Source organism: Haemaphysalis longicornis, unplaced genomic scaffold (assembly GCF_048455015.1).
Source record: "Haemaphysalis longicornis isolate Haplotype H1 unplaced genomic scaffold, Haemaphysalis longicornis Haplotype H1 scaffold_10, whole genome shotgun sequence".
NCBI lineage: Eukaryota > Metazoa > Arthropoda > Arachnida > Ixodida > Ixodidae > Haemaphysalis > Haemaphysalis longicornis.
The window spans coordinates 150,690,229-150,711,689 of record NW_027526204.1 but is presented as its reverse complement, the minus strand read 5'-3'; the positions used below and the strand labels follow the sequence as shown (position 1 = coordinate 150,711,689).

The 21,461-nt window shown below is 46.7% G+C and overlaps 1 protein-coding gene across 5 annotated transcripts; it reads right to left on the bottom strand.

The window, feature by feature from the left end:
• Nucleotides 1–3,751: 3,751 nt before the first annotated feature.
• LOC144159638 (uncharacterized) lies at nucleotides 3,752–21,327 on the bottom strand. 5 transcript variants are annotated; one of them, XM_077691241.1, is made up of 6 exons: nucleotides 20,708–20,945; nucleotides 16,435–16,533; nucleotides 13,406–15,257; nucleotides 9,023–9,138; nucleotides 6,137–6,183; nucleotides 3,752–4,682 (listed from the first exon to the last, which is right to left on the bottom strand). In XM_077691241.1, exons 3-6 carry the CDS (start codon nucleotides 15,232–15,234, stop codon nucleotides 4,545–4,547), a joined length of 2,130 nt encoding a protein of 709 aa, XP_077547367.1. In that variant the 5' UTR covers nucleotides 15,235–15,257; nucleotides 16,435–16,533; nucleotides 20,708–20,945; the 3' UTR covers nucleotides 3,752–4,544. The 5 variants fall into 5 exon arrangements, with proteins under 5 accessions (XP_077547367.1, XP_077547368.1, XP_077547370.1 ...); XM_077691242.1 differs by lacking the exon at nucleotides 20,708–20,945 and adding an exon at nucleotides 16,595–16,680; XM_077691244.1 differs by lacking the exons at nucleotides 16,435–16,533; nucleotides 20,708–20,945 and adding an exon at nucleotides 21,053–21,327.
• Nucleotides 21,328–21,461: the final 134 nt, after the last annotated feature.

The following is a 21,461-nucleotide window of genomic DNA, read 5'->3' as shown; positions in this document are numbered from 1 at the left end:
GACGCCAGTGTGCCGACCCCACAGGACAGCGGCCGACCCGCAAATCATGCTCGTCTGCAGATTTCGCTGCACATTTCACTTTCGTATTTTACCGATTCCTATGACAGAGGAATCAACAAGTTCTTGTTTTTGTCACTGTAGTACCAAGCCCCCCGATTTCTTGTAAGCTCGGAGCAAACCGATTTTTAAAAGCTAAAAATGCGGAATAAATTCCGAGATGTGCGCACCCCACGACTATGCTAAAGGGGTGCTGACACGAAATTTTCGTGTAAACTTTTTTTCGCTAACAGTCCACTAACCATATAAAGGCACATTACACGGTCGATAGCAGCGCAAATAATTATTCGCAGCCACGTTTATTTGTGTCCGTTTCGGTTTCGACTACAGTCGAGCACGGATATATCGAACACGGGTATATCGAATTATTGTCTATATCGAACTCATGAATTATCCCCTTGAAAATTCTGTGTAAAAGTATAGGAATTCGTACGTTTATATCGAACGGAATTGTTCCCGACATTGGGTATATCGAACACCGCACTAGCTGGAAGGTGCTCTTCGGCGGTCGCTGCACCCCGATTTCCGCGCTCCCTTAGTGTCTTCGCCGAAACCCGACAGGGACAGAAGCCGGGGTGTCGCAGCGTCATGCTTGCCTTCGCATGGATAACTGCTCGGCCAACCAAACCACCTGCGAGCTCGACAACATCGAGCTCAAGTTTCTGCCTCCGAACACAACAGCCAGGCTGCAGCCGCTCGACCGCTCGACTAAGTCGTTCAAGGTTGGGTACAGGAGGCGACTCCTCGATAGGCTTTTGATGAACCTCCGCGTGGGCACCGAGCTTAAAGTTGACGAGCTGGGGGCCATACACATGATGACGGGGGCCTGGAACAGCGTAAAGCAGAGCGTGGCCAACTGCTTCCGGAAGGCAGGCTTCGTGACGGCCGAACTTTCGGAAGCTTGCGAAGACGGCGACGACGACGAATAGGGCATGGACGACACGTTTCGCGAGCTGTCGTCCCTTTTCCCGGCTGCTGTTCCAGCCAGATTGTCTGCCGGCGACTTTGTGAACGCTGACAGCAATGTTTAGGCTGTTGCGAGCGTCGGTGACGAGGATATCGTAGCTGCGGTTGCAGGAACCCAGGCTGATAGCTCGAGTGGCGAAGATCGTCCGGACGAGGATGCGGCTACACGATCGTACTCCGCCGGTGAACTGACGGCTGCGTTCAGCTTGATTTTACGTAGTTGCGGCGACATAGGAGGAACTGGGCTGTCACACCTGGATAGCCTCGAGAAGATCGAGACCAGCGTCTTTAATTCCATGTACAGGACCAAGAAGCAGGCCAAGATCAGCGATTTCTTTTCACGCAAATAAAGCATTCTGTTGCGTCGTTAGTGCGGAATTAGTTGTCATTCTTGAATGCGGCGATCGGTACGTGGTCGTCCGCCGCAGGTGAGGTCTCACAGCCCATATTTTTATATCGAATTTTTCATATATCGAACTATTGGCGATCCCTTTGGAGTTCGATATATCCGTGTTTGACTGTATCGGCTAAACAAACACCGAGGCGGCCGCAATGACAGGAGGGCGCACGTGACGTCATCGTTCTCGTCGCACCACTGCCGGCGTACGGCCGTCGTCTCCACCATCTCCACGCGCCGGGCAGCATGACGTCAGTCCCAACTCTGCGACGTGTACACACGGCAGAACAGTGCACGTCACGAAAGACTTCACGTCGGCAGTTTGGGGCCGCGATAACGTTGGAGTAGATGGCGTCATTCTGATGCCGATTGCGAAAGGGTATTCGTTCTGACATTTCTCGTGCGCGCAAAGCTTAAAATAGATTTAAAATATGTTATACTGAACGGTTACTGTTGAAACTTGCTGGGAGATATCTCCATATACAAAGGAAGCCTTTTAAGTAGTTGTCCCAGCTTTGAAATTTCGTGCCAGTACTCCTCTAATATCAACACACGTGACAAGGCATAAGCCTTGCCAAATCGAGCCAAATTAATCGTTGGGTTTTTCATATGCATTCGTTTGGGGCAGCTTTATTCAACCCTTTGGAACCAGCACGCGCCAGAGCCAAAAGTTCAAGAAATCTTTAGCAGGATGGGAATTCAAGATACCGCACTTCCGCGATTATTGGTCTCTCGCCCTTTTTTCCAGATCTCTGGATCCGAGAGGTAGGAGGCGTCCCCCCCTTCCCTGCCTTCCAGGTTTGGTGAGAAGAGCGGGCCCGGTAAGGGACTCAAATGAGAGTCGACATATGCGCGAGTAAATACGGCAGTTGGCGTATACGTTAGGCGCAGCGTATCATTGAGTCAGCGCGGCACGACGAGCATATCTAACATTGTCTACGCGTAAATTTACGGGGGACCGCACCAACTGCCCGAACTCGTATATTTTGAAGCTAATATTCCTGAAAAACACAACACGTAAATGTGTTTGCGTTCTAGGATCGGCTGCTTCCGCTTAGCCACACATATACCGTTTCATTACGCTTCTTCGCTTCATACATACCCCGACAGCCTTTGTTCATTTCAGGCAGGAAAAATGAGCTTGTGTTTGACTTACGAGAACTTTGCGGCTGCGGATAGCACAGCCGCTTGCAACTTGAATGGCACTCGAGAGGATGCCAAGGCCGACTGTACGTGTTCAAGCTATAGGTACCGCCGACGTTTTGAAAGCATTTTCCACGCGATGATCGCACGTTAACCAGCCCGCAACAGCTCAGTACATAACCGTAAAGTACACGACACGTATCGTTCAATCGCGGATTTCGTTTCGCTCTTGAACAAGCACCACAGCCAGTCGCGCCGCCATTGGCCGAGTTTGTGCCGCGTGATCTAAAGGCCTCGAGACGGTTCAAAGATAACGCTGTCCAAGTATGAATTCTTTACCACTCGTAAATGTGTGCGTTTGAAATCAGGCAGCGCGCGCTTAAGAATGAATTTTAAACGCCAGAAAATGATTCAATTGCGTACAGCGCTCTCTGACGTCGCGTCCCAACAATCGTCTGCTACAGCAGATTGAAGACGTCTGCAACTCGCTCCAAGTGGGGGTCGTATTTCTCGAATTCGCGTTTTTTAGAAGCAGTTCGTAAGCTCGGCTACTCTAACGTGGGATGGCAAGCTGAAGCGTAACGTTCTCCGTGAGCAACGAGCATGGCTACAACTGGGCTACGTCGTAGGATTTGTCAGGAAGCCGCCATATTATGATGGCGCCCAGTATTTCATTGCCTTTCTTCCTTATGTGACAAAATGAATAGCCAATAACAACAAGCTTCCAGAAAGCGACTTCCAGGCAAAACCGGAAGCAGGACAGTGGGTCTTAGGAAGGTAGAAGCCTACCGTTTTTAAGGAATTCAGAACAAAACAGCCGAGGGCGCTTAGATGAATTTGCTCGAATTGTGAAGGAGATCATGGAAGTTGGGTGCATACAGTAGTAAAGAGACTTGCAATGTCTTGCAGTACCATGATGGCCAGGTAAATGAGAAAGTGGTTGCGCAAAAATTCATGACAAGGGACCATGAATGCAGCCTTGAGGGGCACAATAGTACAGTTGTACTGGCAGCCAAAAAAAATTTACTACAGAAATTACCTCGACATTTCAGCTAATTTCTTCTTCCCGAGATGCCAGTGCTGTATGCCACAGCAACTCAATCGCTATTACCAAGCCAGATGACTTACCACTGCTACTGGTCATGGCGTACCAACAAGGTATTCCTCTAGACACAAGACCAAGACAAGTCAATTTTTTTTTCTTTTATTCGCGAACACATAAGCCTCCGTATGCCACCTAATTAAAACACCCGGAAGGTATATAATGTATGTATATAAAAAAACGAATAAAAATGCACACAGTACTGGCAGGTAACAATCTTGAGCACATTTTTCGATTTCATTGAGGAAAAACAAGGCAGAAAAAAAAAAAACAGCAAAACAAAAAGGAAGGAAAAAAGGTTGTAGAGACCTGTAGAGTTCAGAAAACAATGCTAGCAAAGTAATCGTGTATACGTCTCGCAGCTATAACAACGCCCGCTGGCCACAATTTTCCGGCGTTGTGTGAACAAACACAATCGAGAACTAGAGGGCCAGTCCCTACACAGCTGTTAACCTCATTACGTCGAACTTTTTTTTTTCTTTTTGGCACTTGTAAAGTCCACGATGCCAAGGCAGCTGCACTCATCACAAGACGTCACACGATTGGCCACCTTCAATGCCGACGTCACGGATAAAACAGACACAATTCAACACAAAAGGTTGTCTCCAGAGCTTGGCTCCCCCTTCCCCCCCCTCTTCCAACAACAGAAGCAACAAAAAAGTCACACCACAACACATGTTCCCCTGGGCACAAACTCCACCATTCTAACAAACCACGATAAGCTGATTTTTTCTTCTTTCTATTCTTCCCACTCTTCATCTCTCCTTAATCTTCTTTTTCTGAGGCACGCTTGTGACAGTTTACGCTGCCCACGCCACTGAAGCACTCTGGACAGGATAACCATGGTCGGATGTGAGCCGCAACGGGGCAAAAGCCTGCTCATACGACTGGACGGATGATGCGGTCTGAGGTTTGCGTGCTTGCATCCCTGAGGATGCCTTCGCCGAGCCGATCTCGCTGCTGTAGCGCGTGAAGTTCTTGAGCCAACATCCTGGCGATACGACGGAGGACACCATTCTGAAACAGATAAAGGTGCCCACAATACTTGAATACCAGTTTGTACGAAAACAGGGACTTAAAAAATGCTGTTAATCCTTATTTCCAAAAGAAAATTGTAGTCATGAACTTTGTAGCACCTCATATGAGCAGCATGAATAAGACTTCTCTCGCTATTCTTTCTTACTAACTGATTTGTGAGAAGTGGCGTGGGATGATCACAATGCAATAAAATCTTGCTCCAAGCAAAGTATGTCTCATATTTCGTGATAAATCTAGCACGTCGTTGCATTCCGCAGCACAATACAGCTATGCAATGCCAGAGGAGTGTTTTGTGTGGGAGTTAGAGCAGAGTTTTCATCTCACGCAGTGGTTTTCAACCATGAATGTGTCAGGAACTTTGTCTGGGCTCGCAAAAGTGATGGGAGGGTCAGATATGTAGTGGAAGCGGGAGAGTCCCGCCGCGTATCTGTTTCCCTCTTTCAAGTCAGAGCGCTCTCTTTTGGCGCTTCTTAAGACACAGCCTGGAGCTGTAAATAATATGCGTGGAGAAGGGAATTACGTGACATGTCATCAGAGCAATTTGCTCTTGAATTTCCAGCCACGTGAACACTTGTTATACTGTAAAATCTCATTGAACCGTACCCGCATAAGCCATAGTTTCTTTTTGCACGTAGTTAAGCCGAATCCCTGACTCGTTTTTTTTTTTCTAACCTAATGCATCCAGACAGTAGTGCCCGTTAGCACGCACTTTATTCGCGTCCTCGTCAGGCACAGTTTAATGAGGTTTCACTGTATATGAATCTTTTGCGTGCTTGGTTTTCTCACAAACCTCCAGCTTTGGCGCAGAACAAACACAAATATGCCCTCACAAATTGTACCACATGATACCCACAGAATCTGCAAGAATGTCTATGCTTCGCCGCAGTGGCTAAGGCGTTGTGCTGCCAAGCACAGGGACGCGTGTTCGATTCCCAGCCTCCGCGGCCGCTTTTGTGATGGAGGCGAAAAGCAAAAACGCCCGTGTGATCGAAATTTCGGAGCACGTTAAAGATCTCCAGGTGGTCAAAACTAACCCGGAGCCCTCCGCTGCGGCACGTTTCATCGCCTGTGTAGCGTTGGAGCATTAAACTTCATAATCAATCCACCTCAATGCAGCCATACGGCTACAAAAGAAAGCTATACAGCTTTCAAACTTTCCTTCGCAGAAACTTACTCCACCTTGGGGATTTCCCCTAAATCTGGTCAATTAACACCTGTCCATCATTTCGAGTTGTTGATCAATTCGTTCACGCGCTATGAACGACTAGCCTCCTGGTTAGCTCAGTTGGTAGACTAGATCAAAACGGACACAAAACGGACAAAACACGAGAATACGGCCCCAGACTAAGCGCACCAGGACAGGCCTGCACCTATAAAAAGTCTGAGAGACGCCGTTCAACAAGAGAGACAGGGAGTGCACAGTCGATACTTACACTGACGTCGCTCGACATCATGGCACGAGCCAGTGAGGAATTTCCGCCTGCAAGAAATAGTTTGAATTAACGCAAAACAATGCGACCCTTGCGCTCTCTTGCCCCGCCTCCCCCTTTCTCTCACAAAGTTGTGATTCTTTGAGAAGCCACGGCAGGAGTAATCCTCTCCCCCTACACTATAAAAAAAAAAGAAATAGCGGCGCCGGTTTCGATCCCACAACTCTCTGGCCGCAACGGGAGGTACGTGGCGCTCTTCCCACTGCGCTACAAAACCGAGACAGGAGCAAGTACTACGAACACGCCTTATGTCCTTGACTCATTCAAACTACGTCAAGAAGCTACTGATACAACGAAGGCACACGAAGCTGAACGCCAATGGAAACGACGAACTGAAAACTTTAGAGGAGGATGTTGAATTTCCCATGGGAAAGCTGTGGCGGGAAGCACCACGCACCTTGCAGCTCAACCACAGAAGAGGACAAAGAGGGCAAGCAGCGGGGTAGGAGCGTGAGCACACAATAAAGAAAAGTCGAGAACCAGGAGGTGTTCGATCAGGTAACGCCGGTGTCGGTCTTCTCTGTCTCTACATGGGGGTTCACACTACGTTCCCATTCTTGCTCCGATAAATGAAACAACATAACGGCAACAGAATGGAACCTACACGGAACCCCTATGATGCTTCGCATCCTCCTTATGGTTCCCCACAGGAAGATGGTGTAATTTACAATTTCATGCTGTTTTGCCCCAACCGGCACTGGTTATGAATTAAAAAAAAAAAAGGGTAGACGAGTTTGCACACTTGATTCCCATGAAATAGGTTTGGCACTCTATAAAACACATCACAGTGCACAGTAAGCTCCCTTAAGAGGACATAACTGTACTCCTTTCACAGGATGGCACAGAAGTGGGCGCTCTCATTCACCACACAACTGTGTGGCCAACTCTAGAGTCGAAAGTGCATCATCGGAGGGAATAGTCCACTGCTCAGTATTCTAGTCCATTTCTGTTTTACCCCTTTGCGGTCCGTTCTCGAGCCCTGCCCGACAACGCAACACGCCCGTAGCGGCCCGCTATCGGGGGATGGATACGCCCGATTTAAGTGTTCAAGGTTAAATTTTGCGGTCTTTCTCACTGTGATGCACCCGCATTCTTTGTATAGCGCCCACATTCTTTGTATACATGACGCGCCATCTCTTGAGGGATAAGTGAATTTTGTTTGTTGGAAGCTTTCTTTTCTTTTTTTCTTTTTTTGCACTAGGGTGCAGCTCAATGTCCAGCACGGACCTTATGGATCCCAGAGCCTTTTAATGTGTGCGCTGTTTGCTGAGAAGCACGGCCGCTTTTTCATCACGTGCGTTCAACGGTGGTGCACTTAGGGAAAGCGATGATGACTTCAGTGAGGAAGAGAACTGCGTGCCTCCATCAGTCAGTAATGGCAGTGACTAGATAGAAGCGGGCAGATCTTTATTCCATGAGCTACACATTTTGTCGAAAGACAATGAAATGGTGGCGAAGGATTTTTTCCTGGCATCTAGAGCTTTCCATTATCAATAGTTTTATTTGGAGGCCCACACAGCTGCAAGATGATGTGGAGAAAACAGCCGCAAAACCTGCAGTACTGCCACAACATCATCCAAAAGCTGGTGAATGATCTGAGGGCTCGAGCCAAAAAGCAGGGCCTGTCTGCACGTATGAAGTGCGAGGAAAGGCTATTTGGGATGAGCCATTTTACCTAAAAGTTCCCAGGATAAAACAGCAACGACTGTGCTGTTTGTAGCGACAGCGAAACGAAAGGAGGCAGGAGGGAAGCTGTGTTCTTCTGCAAAACCTGAAGTAACAAGCCTGGCCTGTGCCCAGGCGAATGCTTCAAGCGCTTTCACAGACTGCTCAAATGTTGGTTAAGGAGTTGCAAGCAGTATGCAACATAAAAAATAAATATGCGTCTTTCCTGCATAGTTTGTGTTTTTCTTCACAGTGCCAGAAGCTGCCAAAAGAGTTGCGTCCTGGAACTGCCGGAAAGTGAGTAAAAGTTTCAGACTGTAAAAAGTTAGAGCGGAGATTTATTTTAAAAAAACACTTTCAAGGCGATTCTGTCCCATTTAGAATATTGAATTGTACGGGTGAAGCAGCTTACCGACGAAAATTCCTCTGTGAGACTGGCATGGTCATTTTGAGCTAGGTAATACAAGTGCGTACCACCGTTTCACTAACCTTCCTTTCTTAAAGAACCAGGCAAAACTTTATAAATGAAGATGTCACCTATGATTTGGAGGAACCTATCAAAACAACATACGGCGAAGCAGCCGTCAAGCACTTCTGAGAGTTCTCAAATCAAATGGCGCGGCCTTTGGTCAGCACGTATTTGTGTCAAAGGGTAGTTTCTAGAAACGTCCCACCAAATCAACAATGTCGTCAATCAAGCCAGTCGTAATGGCGAGCGGCAAGCTTGGCTTGAAGTCGGCAAGAACAAAGGGGCTCTCTGGTTTCAGTACAGAATAAACAACAGTCGCGCGCAACGAAACTGGCAATGAAATGTAAGCAAGCTATAAACAGAAGTTTGGCAACACTTCCTTTTTATGAGTCGAGATAGGGATGTTCCAGAACAGGATAGGAGCACCCAGATGCAGAGATAGAAGCAAGCAGGTGAGCATTTTTGCCGTTCTTGGTGTTAAGCAAAACATCCCACAAAATGCAACCTCAGTGCAAAGTTTGAACACGAACAAGGAGGTGGCATGCTCAGGAAAAGAAAAATGATAATAATAATAACGACGCTGTAAAAAACTGCAGCCAGCTCAATTTTAAGAAGTCCTTTGGCCTCTCCCTGCACAACATGCATCAAGCGTTGTGCACGCTCCAGTCGCGACAGAGGGTAGTGCCAGTACTCACCGCAGAAACCGTTGGGCAGGCCATGGTCTTCGTGAGCACTTCCCGGAGTGGACGCTGGCGACGGTTCGTTGGACAGCACTGACAACGACGGCGGAGTGCTGTGACTGCTCCCAGGCCTGTGAGCAGCGGAAAGAAGGGCCAAGTGTAGCAGAACAGGACAGAGAAGCTCTCACTCCACTCAGCAAAAAAAAACAATGGGCGAAGTCATAGACACAGCATTAGGTCAAAGTTCGTAAGGTACGTGTGGGTTTTTTAAAAATTTGCACACAAGTTTTTAGCGATAAAGCAGCATTAGAAAGGTCCCTTTCCTGGCACAATTTTTGCAATGTCAGCCTCAGTGATTCAACTGCAAGCCTGCAAAGTGGTGCATATGCAACTGCAGACATGCACATCATACACGACATGTTTTTGAAGAAATACAAGGGGTGCGCGAAAAATAACAGCGAGAAATTGCAGTGTTAAAGCACAGGTGACTAAAATGATGTCAAGCTACGCTGAAAGTACATGTGATGTCACTAGCAGAGTGTGAGGTGGTTGTTGGAAAGCCTATGTACCGTAAAGCTCCGAAGCAATGCGGCCTCCTACCCTCATTTTTTGGTGAATTGTCTATTCCAAGCCTGAAACACTGCCCCACCTCCTGAAAATATTATTTCGGCGCATTGGAAATCCCAGGAAGCTCTCACGGTAAAAAACAAGAAATTTCCAATGAAATAACGCACAAATTTGGCCATAAAACGCAGCTTCACCACAATGGGGCCTGCGTCATGACGCATGCCACACGTTTATTTTTCATCAGTGGTAAACAAAACCTCTCCAGTATTCCAGCTGGCTTCTGCCAATAGCAAAAATAAAATGAGTCAGCTTTACTGTTCAGTCTTGAATTTGCACCATCCTATAGCTCCCTCGCCGTGAAGCGTCAAAGAGGATAACACATACTACTTCTGGCACAAGCAAGAGGGCAGCTTCTGACAACCTGGTATCTGCCTGTATGTAATCAGCTCTGTAGATGTGCCTTGTTGCAAAGCAATATCATTAGAGAGTTTTAGCAGACCGTCTGTTATGTTGGTCACGTTGCTACCGGGTTTACCGAGACCCATCTGCGCCTGCGTGCGCGGAAGGGCGAGGAGGAAGGGCAAGGAGGCACGGACATGACGAAGGCAGGCCCGTGGAACTAATTCCTGTACCGTGACGAACTCCTGAGTGCCCAGACGGGTCCCAGTCTACACGCTAACTACGTAAGTGATGGAACGGACGGACTGCTACAACTATTTTCTGGCTGAATTTCTGCCCTGGTAGTATGCATACACAGGCATGTCAAAAAAAAAAAAATAATAATAATAATAATAATTGTTTACAATCCCTGGTACATTAATCGCAATCGGAATAAACGTGACACTATTTGGATGCAATCCTTTATGAAGATTAAAATGTTGCATTGTGAAGTCAATGGCACACGTTTCTCTTTCTCTCGTTCTCTCTCTCCCCTTTCTCTTGGCACAAAATGGGGGTGCGAGCTTCCCGAGGGGTGGTTTATATGTGCAAAAATATGGTAACCAGACTTTGAACAAACACGATGACACTAGTCCAGTTCATCTTGGACCAAATGGTAAAAGTAGAAGCAAAGCCATAAAGAAGCATCAGGTCAAACATTTTCCAGTGATGGCGAGTGAGTAAATAAACGTGGATTTACTGGTGCGTCACATGCAGCCACTTTTTTCTAGTTTTTGGCACTTGACCCTAAGATCGCCCCCCCTCTTTTTCGCCAGTGAACCTGGCAACTACACGGCAGTGTCTTCCATTTCCTCAGTGCTTTAATAGCAAACCTAAGATTTGGACCTTGTTACGCTACAAAATGAGGGATTACACAAGTTGGGCAACACAACACCAAAGTAAGTAAGACGTCAAGACATTCATATTACGGTTTTTCTAGATATACAAATCCAAAAATGTTGCTGAAGCTTTAATGTCTTACAGTCTCTCTCGGCAAACAAGTCCTTAACCAACAAGCGAAAGACTAGTTGAACCAGTATCAGTGGAAAACTACCCGATACAAAGCTTTTTAAAACCGCTGCTTCACAGCCATCACCAAAAGCTCAATCACCACCACTGATTACCTCCCCAGTAGCCCCTTGAAAAGGTGAGATACCACTGGTAATGCCTTTAATACCCCTGTCACACGGCAGATCTAATGACATTTAGAGCAAATGTCATTCGCTCTAAATGTCAATTTGGCACTACACGAGAATATTGAATGACATTTGAGGCGAATGACATTTAGAGGCCAACTGAGGTTCGGGAGCTCATTCAGCAACCAAATGAGTAGCCTCGACAGCAGTGGCGCGTCACAAGAGGAAAAAATTCCGTAATAAACCGAAGAATACTGTTTCTAAAATCTGTCAATGAACTTATATTTTCCCCTTCATGTCGTGTTTCAAATAAAGAAAGACAAACAAGTACGAACAAAAAAGAAAATCTTGTCCCCAATGCACGCGCTACCCTAATACGGGTTTTTTGTGGCCTTGTCTCGGCTTGTGATGTCCACTGATGTCACCTAAACCAGTGATTGTCTTATTTTTATTTTTTAAAAATATTCCTTTGTTATGTTTTAAAAAGATATGTATGAAAACATTGTAGATGCACTTGAAATATAATTTTGCAGTTTTGTGAGCTCGCTATTCGTCACTGCTATCACTATCAAATGACATTTGTTTTGCCGTGTAGACCCGCACAGCCAAACCGAATCTCATTAAAGGATACGAACACGAAATTTTCGTGTTACATTTTTTTTTGCTGCTATGGTTGCCACTAATCATAGAATGGCACATCAGACGGTCGGTCACAGTGTAAACAATCATTATGGCGTCGTTTATTTGTGTCAGTTTCGGTTTTGACAAAACCAACGCCGAGCAGCCGCCACGACCGGAGGTAACTCCCGACATCACCATTCTTGTCGACCCGCTGCCGCCTGGGCAGCATGACGTCAGTCCCAAAACCATGACGTGTACACACGGTGTGGCAGTGCACGCCAACCACAGCCAGTGTCGGCTACGTCACGGCAGCCCCGACGTCGGCAGTTTGGGGCAAGTAGCAGGTATGTCATGCTGGCCCACTCTGGGCTTTCTCGCGCGGGCAGAGATTGAAATGGATTTAAAATATGTTGTAGTGAACGGCTACTGTTGAAGCTTGCTGGGAGATATCTCCTGATAAAAAGGAAGCATTTTACACAGTTATCTAAGCTTTGAAATTTCGTGTCACTAATCCTTTAACAGATAATGTCATTCACTTGCATGACATTAGATTTGCTGTGTGACAGGGGTATAACTTATACCCCTGTCACACGGCAGATCTAATGACATTTACAGCAAATGTCATTCGCTCTAAATGTCATTAATTCGGCGCTACACGAGAATACCAAATCACATTCAAGGCGAATGACATTTACCGGCTAACTGAGGTCCCGGACCTCAGTAACACCTCAGTTGGCGGCCGAATGAGTAGCCTCGACAGCAGTAGCGCGTCCCTAGACAGGAAAATTCAGTAACAAACCAAAGAATACTGTTTCTAAAAACTGTCAGTAAACTTATATTTTATTTTTTGTATTGTTCTAATAAAGAAAGACCAGCAAGTACTAACAAAAAAGAAAATCGTCCCCAGTGCGCGCGCTACCGTAATTCGGATTTTTTGCAGATTTGTCTCAGCTTGTGATGTCTACTGATGTCACCTAAATCGGGGGTTTTCTTGTTTTTATTTTTAAAAATATTTCTTTGCTTTGTTTTTTAAAAAAATAGTACGCGTGAAAACATTCTAGATGCGCTTGAAATGTAATTTTGCAGTTTTGCGAGCTCGCTAATCGTCACTGCTATAACAATCAAATGACATTTGTTCCGCCGTGTAGACCCGCACGGCAGAGCCGAATGTCATTTACAGCTAATGTCATTCAGTTTGAATTACATTAGATGTGCCGTGTGACAGGGGTATTAGCTTACCGTGAACAGCAAAGCAACTGTCTGCTTTATCAGCTTTATCTGCACACTGTTAAAGAATGAGTTTATAACTACCACCAGATGCAACAAAGCAACCTCGAATGCTTAGCTGCGAGCACGAAACAATGATAAAATAAAACAAGAAAAAAAAAGTAGCACATCGCTCACCTCAGCATGTTCAACGAAACATTTTAATGATACCTGTATTAGTATCTTCTCTGCAATGATATGGCACAATTTTACTGAGCAGAGGCTATTAACTGTTGCAGGCTGCAGCAAAAGGAAGAAAACCATGCTTCAGAAACCTTGTCCCTAAATCTTTCTGTAAGGCCAAAGACAACCACACTAAAGAACTAGTCTGAGAAAAAAGCATGCAACGCAGGCCATGCCAAGCACTCACATGCTATGCTCAATGATGGGAAACTGGGGTCCGCCATTGAACACTGGTGCCTTTATCTGCAGCAGGCTTGAAAACTCCTCCGGGCTCATGTGAACCACGTCCGTCGGGCGCGCTCCCTGCCACGCCAGGTCGCAGCGCACCTCCCGGCGAGATCCAATGGTCCCCACCATGTAATCCAGCGACACCGCATCTCCCTTTGTGAGCCGTTCCCGCAGCCTCCCAAGGCTCTGCCTTCGGTCCTGGTAGAAAACGGCACTGGAAAATTCCACCTTGCACAGCGTCACCCCCTCGTAGACACGCGCCGTTGCAACGTGGTCGCTCACATCCGTAATGATCCCCAGCGAGCTCCTGTACATCACGACAGACGGCTCGACCACCAGCGGTTCGTGTCGGAAGCTCTCGTCCCTGTGGAAGTCGTCAAAGTGGCTCTCGAAGTCATTCGGCGTCGACAGCAGGTCGTGGCTCTCCTTCGGCAAGTGCTGCTTCAGCCCGTCCACCAACGTCTGCGAAGAGGCCGCTCCGCCCAACGCCAACCCTGCTCCCAAAGGATTGGACTCCTCCTCCTCACTCTCGTCATTGTGGGCTGCCAGCCGCTCCTGGATCAAGTCCATGATGTCCGACTCGTCGTCCGAGAGGAACACCTCATTGCCGCTCTCGTCGGCAGAGTCCGGGCTTTCGCCCCCGAACTCACTGAGCCACACCGTAGTCGCCTGCCACTTGACCTTCTCGGACGGCTTCTGGCTTGGCTTGGCCTCGAAGCGCACGCGGTCGTTGATGGTGAACACGTCAGGCAGGCTCTTGATGGTGTCGCGTGGCGGCATCGCCACATTGTTCAGGTGGAAGAAGGCACGGTCCCGGTAGTTGGTGCCAAACTTGATGAAGCCGAATTCCGGCTTCACCATCTGTATGAGTCCGTCGCGCTTGATCAGGGTCCCTGGAGCAATCTCACTCCCATCCGTCTCGCTTCCCGAATTGCACGGCGGCATGTTCTGTATCGTGTGTATGTTGGTCACCACCCACTTGGCCCGCGCCGTCGTGTTCTTGTTGAGGTCCGCGTCGAAGCGAACCTTGTCTCCGACTGCCAGCACCTCCGGCAGAGCCGGCACCGCCGAGCCAAGGTAGCGCTCTATCTCGGCCGCATGAAAGAAAGCGCACTCCTGTTCCTTCTCCAACTTAATAAACCCAAACTCGTCTTTCAGCGTCTCGATCGCCCCTACGCGGTTCACAAGGGGCATATGCACGTTGCTTTGCGGCGCGGGCGACGACTGTTCGGACGACGCAGCCGTGTGCGCGCCCTTGATGCGCGTCACCCTACTGGCGCGAAACTTGGCCTCGCAATCGTTGGGGCCCGCTTCCGCGTCGAGCGTGACACCGTCTCCGAGTTGCAGGCCCGACGTAAGCAGGCTCGAATGCTGACCATTCTCGAAGGAACGTAAGCTGAAGTAAACGCTCGTGCTTATCGGCTGCTGCACGGAGATAAAGCCGTACGTCTTAAACATGCGGTACACTTTCCCCTTGGCGTTGCTCAACACCGTCATTTCATCATCACTGCCGCCACCGGACGAAGATGCGGCGCGCGTACTCGCGGGCTTCGAAGTCACGACGTGAACCTGGTCGTGGTTCCGAATAACGAAAATGTCCGGAAACTGTTCGAGCACCCGGCGGATGGAGTCGACGTTTCCACCGTACTTGGTGCGGATTTCGGATGGAAGCTGAGACAGGTGCCCTGTCAGCTTTTGGATGGAGATGCCCGGATGCGATTCCACCCGCTTCCGGAGAAACTCCTTCAGCGTCTCACGCGATGATTTAGTAGTGCTCCCGTTCAGCATGGCTTCTGTCAATCTTTAACGTCCTGGGGAATAAGAAGAAGACAGAAGGTGCGTGTTACACTGCGTCAAGTTCGCTGTGTTGCGCTGTACCACGCACATCGTTACTTCCATGACTGAACACCAAGGTTAGCTCAGTGTTCCACCTATTACCACCACCTAAAAAAAAGAAAAAAACGGTAAAAACGTCAGCTATCTAAAACCTGTGTTAGCTAATGAAGGTGCTGCAAACAGTGCTACAGCAGAGCAATAGCACACCTTAAAACGAACTAGCTAACTTCCACTCACAGCAGACACAAGGCAAGAGTCTTTGGGCATGCCTTGTCAACAAGTGTCAAAATGGCATTGCCCAGCTATCAGTATCCAACTTGTGTCATTGATGCTGCATTCGTTAATCCATACAATGTAAAAAATCGTTCTATTCTCAGCAAAGTGAGCCTCATGCAGTGGCTTATTCAATAACACTGCAAAACAAACATTGCTGTCCTAAGGACATAGGAGGGACCTGTAGTGAAACTATGAAAATTAAAAGTAAGCGGTAAAAGCACCCACTGCAAGACCTGCACATTAACTATGTAGCAAACATAGTTAGCACTTATCGCTGTGTTAGTAAAACTATAGCAGCTATAAGATACCTTCACTCAAGGCATGCTCAAAATCTCCACACTAGGAAAGAATTAACACTCCCTCTGCCCTTGCTCAGCCTAGCTTTATAAAGTCCTTACTGCTACTCAACACAGCACCAGCAGTGTGAATAGAAAGCATGGAAGTTATTTTCCTCAATAAGTCAATTCTCTTACACCACTAAGGGAAGCCCCCCCCCCCCCCCCCCCCTCGTGTTCTTTTTTTTTTTTTTTTTTTGATGGAGACATTTCAGACCAATTTACTGCCTTCATGTATATGCTGCTTTTCACAAGCTTGTTCACATGCGACACTTGAACGCTTGAAGGTGTACAAGCTACTTAAAGGGACCGTGAAAACAGCATGGAACTTTGCGTTATTCCAAACAGCGGGCAGCCGGCACGTCACTACAACTCTGTTGGACTAGAATGTTGTTGCCATCGATGAGGAATTACATGTTTATTGTCTTTAACTACTGTCTGGCAAAGGCCCTCTGACGTGCTTAGGGGAGGATCCCAGACCGGGCAATCAGTACATAGACTCAACACTACAGTAAAATTGGAGGTTTGGAATCAAACCTACTGGGGCGTTCCAGCATGCAATAACTTCATGTCGGGTAGTGGCGTAGCCACGGGCTTTGTTCTTGCTTCGGGTGATGAAAGCAGCGGATACAGGGTGGCCCTTCAGGAGTGGGGAGAATGTGTAAAGGCATGGCCAAAAGGGGAAGGGGCATGGCACGCACCGTAGGTTTTGTAGTGCTATTTTCTCAGGTGCTTGTAGATGGGGAGGAGGTGATCACCCTCACTGCCCCCCTCCCAGGATCCTCCACTAAATGAAAGTGACTAGAATTAGCTCACTTGACCTCACTCGAACTCAGTGCCTCCCGAGACAACAGCAGGTGTGATTCTTCAAACTCCTAAGACCTGTCGTGATGCTGCTGCAAAAGCTATTCATAGCATTTCCCTCTACTTTATATGGATTTCCCCTACCTCACTATGCTGTCTGTAGACAGTTTTTAATTACCTTACCACAAAAAAAAAATGTTTTAACTGAGTTCCAGCTGCAAGCGTAACTATTTCAATATTCATTTGATGTGGTTGGCATCAGCCAATCATGCAAAACTAGATTCGCAGAGTAGCAAGTTGAGTGCGGAAAATAGCCGGTGAGTTGTCCCAACTTTTTCTCTGTTACCCTCATAAACTGATTTCAACAGAGTTTGCTGCGAAATTTGCATCAATGTTAGTCCAACGAAACACTCTTTTGGGTGGAGCAAAGTTGAATGGTAGTCTTCGTGGTCCCTTTGAAAGAACCCCGAAGCCATGAAGCAGTTGTTCTCCCTTTCCTGCCTCCGCTTCAAATCCACAGAATCTTCTGCGGCCTCAACCCGGTCATTTCATGTTAAAAACCGTGTCACAAGTGACACCATCATCAGCCGTTCATGTCCACTACAGGCCTCTCCCACTGTCTCCCAACTGATCTCACCCTGCACTGCCCAAACCCTTTCCTTGAAACCAAATTTCCTTGTTTCATCCCTCCAGCAAGTCAGTTATCTTCCTTAACTTCAATCTTGTCACTTGGCAGCCATTCCATTACCCTGGCAGTCCACCAGCTGTCAGTTTCCTGCCGTACATGTCCAGCTCAACTTCACCTTTTCCTCTTAAATTGAGCTCGAATGTACTCCACACGACTTTGCTTTCTAATTAAAGATGCTCGTTTCCAATCCTTAAGCACTACTCCCAACTTACGTCTCTCCATGACTAGTTTGATTGACCCAGGTGTTCTAACAAGAACCTTAGTAAGTACCTACATTTCAGCCCAATAAGTCATGTCCAGCAGTACGCTCCCGTACTATACCATTCTTTTTAGCTACACAAGTGGCCTGCTGTTCATTACTTGAGGATGCTTCCTGAATGCACCCGTGCCTATTGTAATTCTACGCCTGACTTCCTTATCGCAGTTTGTATTGGCACTGAATACTTACATTCGTCCACCACTTTCAGTATTTTATAGCCTCGGCCGAGGGCAGCGTTTTCTGCATGTCTATCTAACATTACTTTCGACTATTTATATTTATCTTTAATCCTACAAGGATTTCTGAGTACAGTTCCTGATGCATTCTTTGCAGGTCTCCTCCCATGTAAATCAAGAAGACAATCTCGCCAACAAATCTCAAGCGGCCCAAATGCTCATTTACTTGTTTCCCTCACGTCTCACCTTGTAAATTTCCCTTCTACATGAGTTGGGTGTCATGAGTGACACGAGACATGTATTAGGCTGGTTCATTTTAGTTGCAGCAATAAAAACATTATGATGCACATTATAGAAGTCAGTGTGATTAAAGCAAAGCAGATTATGCAATTACTCGTTGCGAGGGACCAATGGCAGAACCTGGTAGTTCGCTCACGCCAGTGCGGCTTTTTTACATACTTCAAAAGGTCATCCTATCTGCCTACACACCTCATGCCATTTAAACAACAAAGTTCTTTTTCGTTAGCAACAACTCTGAGCAAGCTTTTCGTAGACAGATTTTTTTTATAAAAAGGAGACAACACAATTAAAGGAAAAAAATACAAGTAATAATGGCCCACTACAGAATATATATTTTAAAAATGGTAGATGAAAAAAAAAAAATCAGGCAATGCTACATTTAAAGTGTTAATAGGGAATGTAGAAATCCTGGGCCATATTTTTTACATATTGTTTGTCTTGTATACACCTGCGTCGTAATGCAGGTACTACAACAAAGATAAGCAAATAGTAGTGGCGTTCGATTAGTGAAAGTTTCTATTGGATAGACTACGATTCGAAGCGCATAAAAAGCAGGGTATGACTCCTATACAGGATATGTTTTTTCCCTTGTCACATTTTTTTTTTTTCAAAATACACCATATTGTTCACAAGTGTCACACCACGACAATTCATTTTGAACACCTAGTTTTGAGCAGCATTCCTAGCAGTCAACACAAACCCGAATACTTGTAATATGCTTCCATATTCAGCCAAAACTGAATATTCAAAGATGTCAACCACCTAATCATGAACCACTATTTCTATACGCAAACTCCTAGTAGAACAAAATGCTTCAAATAAGCTGTAAATCAGGTAATAATCGCTAATGTACTTGAAAACTGCAAAAATAAAACAAAAATACATTGGGAGCCCAAAACAATAAGGCAGCATGAACTCCGCTCTTGTGCCCCAGCTGTTTTTTCACTTGTTTTACCGTTGCCATGCACAAATGTCACAAATTTCAGCACTACCTGTAAACTGCCCAGAAAAAGCCCAGTTGGAGAAATTTTTTTCGAGCTAATGTGGAAAATTACAACAGCTATCGCGCTTGTGGGGCTTTTATAGCCAACAAAAAGTAAAAGCTATTTCCCACGCGCAAATCATAAGAATAATATTACAATGCCAGATACCTTGAACAGGTACCCTGAACACTGGCCATAAAGTTGGGCACCTGCCAACCACACTCATCCCAAGTTTTTATCTTTTTTTTTCAATCAAGGCATAGTTTCAAAAACATTCCAATCCCTGAACTTAAACGCATATGATGGCAATTTTCCCTCTATTTCCAAGGAATACGTCTTTGCTTAGTGCCATTAAAGTATTAGAACACGGTTATTTCAGTGTCCACCATTGCAACCCATGTTTTCGCCCTTGCCCCTTGAAATTTCTCGTTAGTCTACAAATCCCCTTTGCCAGTGAAATTCACCATTCAGGTTCGTTTACTGAAATCGACACACTAAACACCTGGCGTCTTATGTGCACCTTAAGTACTCGGCCTTTTTTTTGTATTGGTCAAATTTCCTTTCTCGCTGAAACCCCAAGAGCTGGTGTTAAGACATTCAACACTTTTCACACACACCTTAAACCGCACTACGCGTGACAAAGCACCCCCGCCCTCATTTAACTTTTCAACCCAGCACCCACCTAAAATTAAGAAATACTCAAGTTTTGAATACATTCTCAGACTGCACAAACTGTTACAACACCCTAAGTCACCACGGTTTTGAGGTAATGGCAGTGATGCGTCACGCATCGAGTAGCCATAATGCTTCAAAAAATGCGTTTTCCTATTAAACTGTATTATTCACGCTTTATTTTTTCTATGTGGGGAGTTAATTAAGAATATGACTTTATCCTTCGTTCTTCTTACTGTACGACGATTTTGATACTCTCTGACATCCAGGGAAAAACGGCAGTCTTCTTTTTACTAACACAACAGCACAACACAACAACAACTCAGTACCCAGCCCAAGCGTGGCACAGTTCGAACTGGTTCAGTTCCCAATCATTTCCAGTCGTAGAACTTTGATAAGAATCTACGCACCACGTTCACTACAACGCGTAAACGAATCGAACACGTACAATTAGCGCCGGAAAATGTGATGACTGTGACGGACACGAATTTGCGTGGCCCCCTTTCGTACGGCAGAAGTGTCTAACCTATGACAAGAAAAAAAACCACGCCGCATTCACGTGTTTCGAACACGGCCTCGAGGCTGAGATCACCCACGGCAAACCCGCTTCGAGGCCGGGTGAGCGGACTTTTAAGAACAAAAATCCTTCAGTACAACTCATTTGAATTCTCGCGGCACCTTGAAAAACGGGTGGACTAGGGGTTCGGAATCAGCATCTGGCGGCAACAAGTGGTCAGGCGCTGACCGGCTTATTGTTAACCCCCCACAAACCGAACAATTCGCCCGGCGAAAAAGATTAACGCCGAAACTGCTTATCTCTATTCAAAGATACGTACTACAGCCGGCTGACGCATCAGGGAACCGACGATTTGACCCGAAAAACGTAGTTAACGCGATGCGCAGCATTCGTTTTCGAACGTTTCTGAGCTCACCTGCGCGACGAACGTTCACCAAAGTCATGGGCTCTTCCACTGCCCACGTGTCCTTCACTGCATGTCCCTCACGTGAACCAATACGAATTGTCCGATGATTAATTGGCGAAGGAAGCAGCTACCGCAGCTTCAACAACTTCTTACGAGCGAGAGATAATAGAGATAATCGGACCGAGCCTTGAACCCATCACTAGGCGTACGCGTCTCCCCCGCCGTTCTTACTTCCGCTAGTGGTGATCGGCCGATTCCGCCAGGCTGTCTGTCATTTCCGGTGTGAACACGTAAGCAAAGCGCGATTGCGGGGGGGGGGGTTTCGCGCGCTGCACTTCATCGGAATATACTTACGGCTATGTTGCTCACGGTGTCGCAAAGTTTGCAGCAAGAACAGCGCGACCCAACTCGGAGAATGTCCTGTCAACGCGCTACCGAACATAGTGCGCGTGTGTCCCCTGCACGAGAAATGCGATGCGAGGGCTGCATGCGGCCGTTGCCTTTTTGGCGGGAGTTTGCCCGAGGGGATGAGCAGCGCCTGTGTGGTCAAGCTAAATATTTCGTCGAAGAGAAGCAACGCCTGCGGGACGACAGTATTGTATTTTTTTATTTTACGCGTATATTTTTCCAAGCATTGTTGACTGCGTTCTGAGTAGGGTTCTAGCTCGCACGATCGCGAGACCCGGTTTGGTGTTCTCGGACACGAAGCTGTGAAACTAGGCCGCTCTTAAAATGTAATTGGTAATCCCGGGGTGACGCTGAA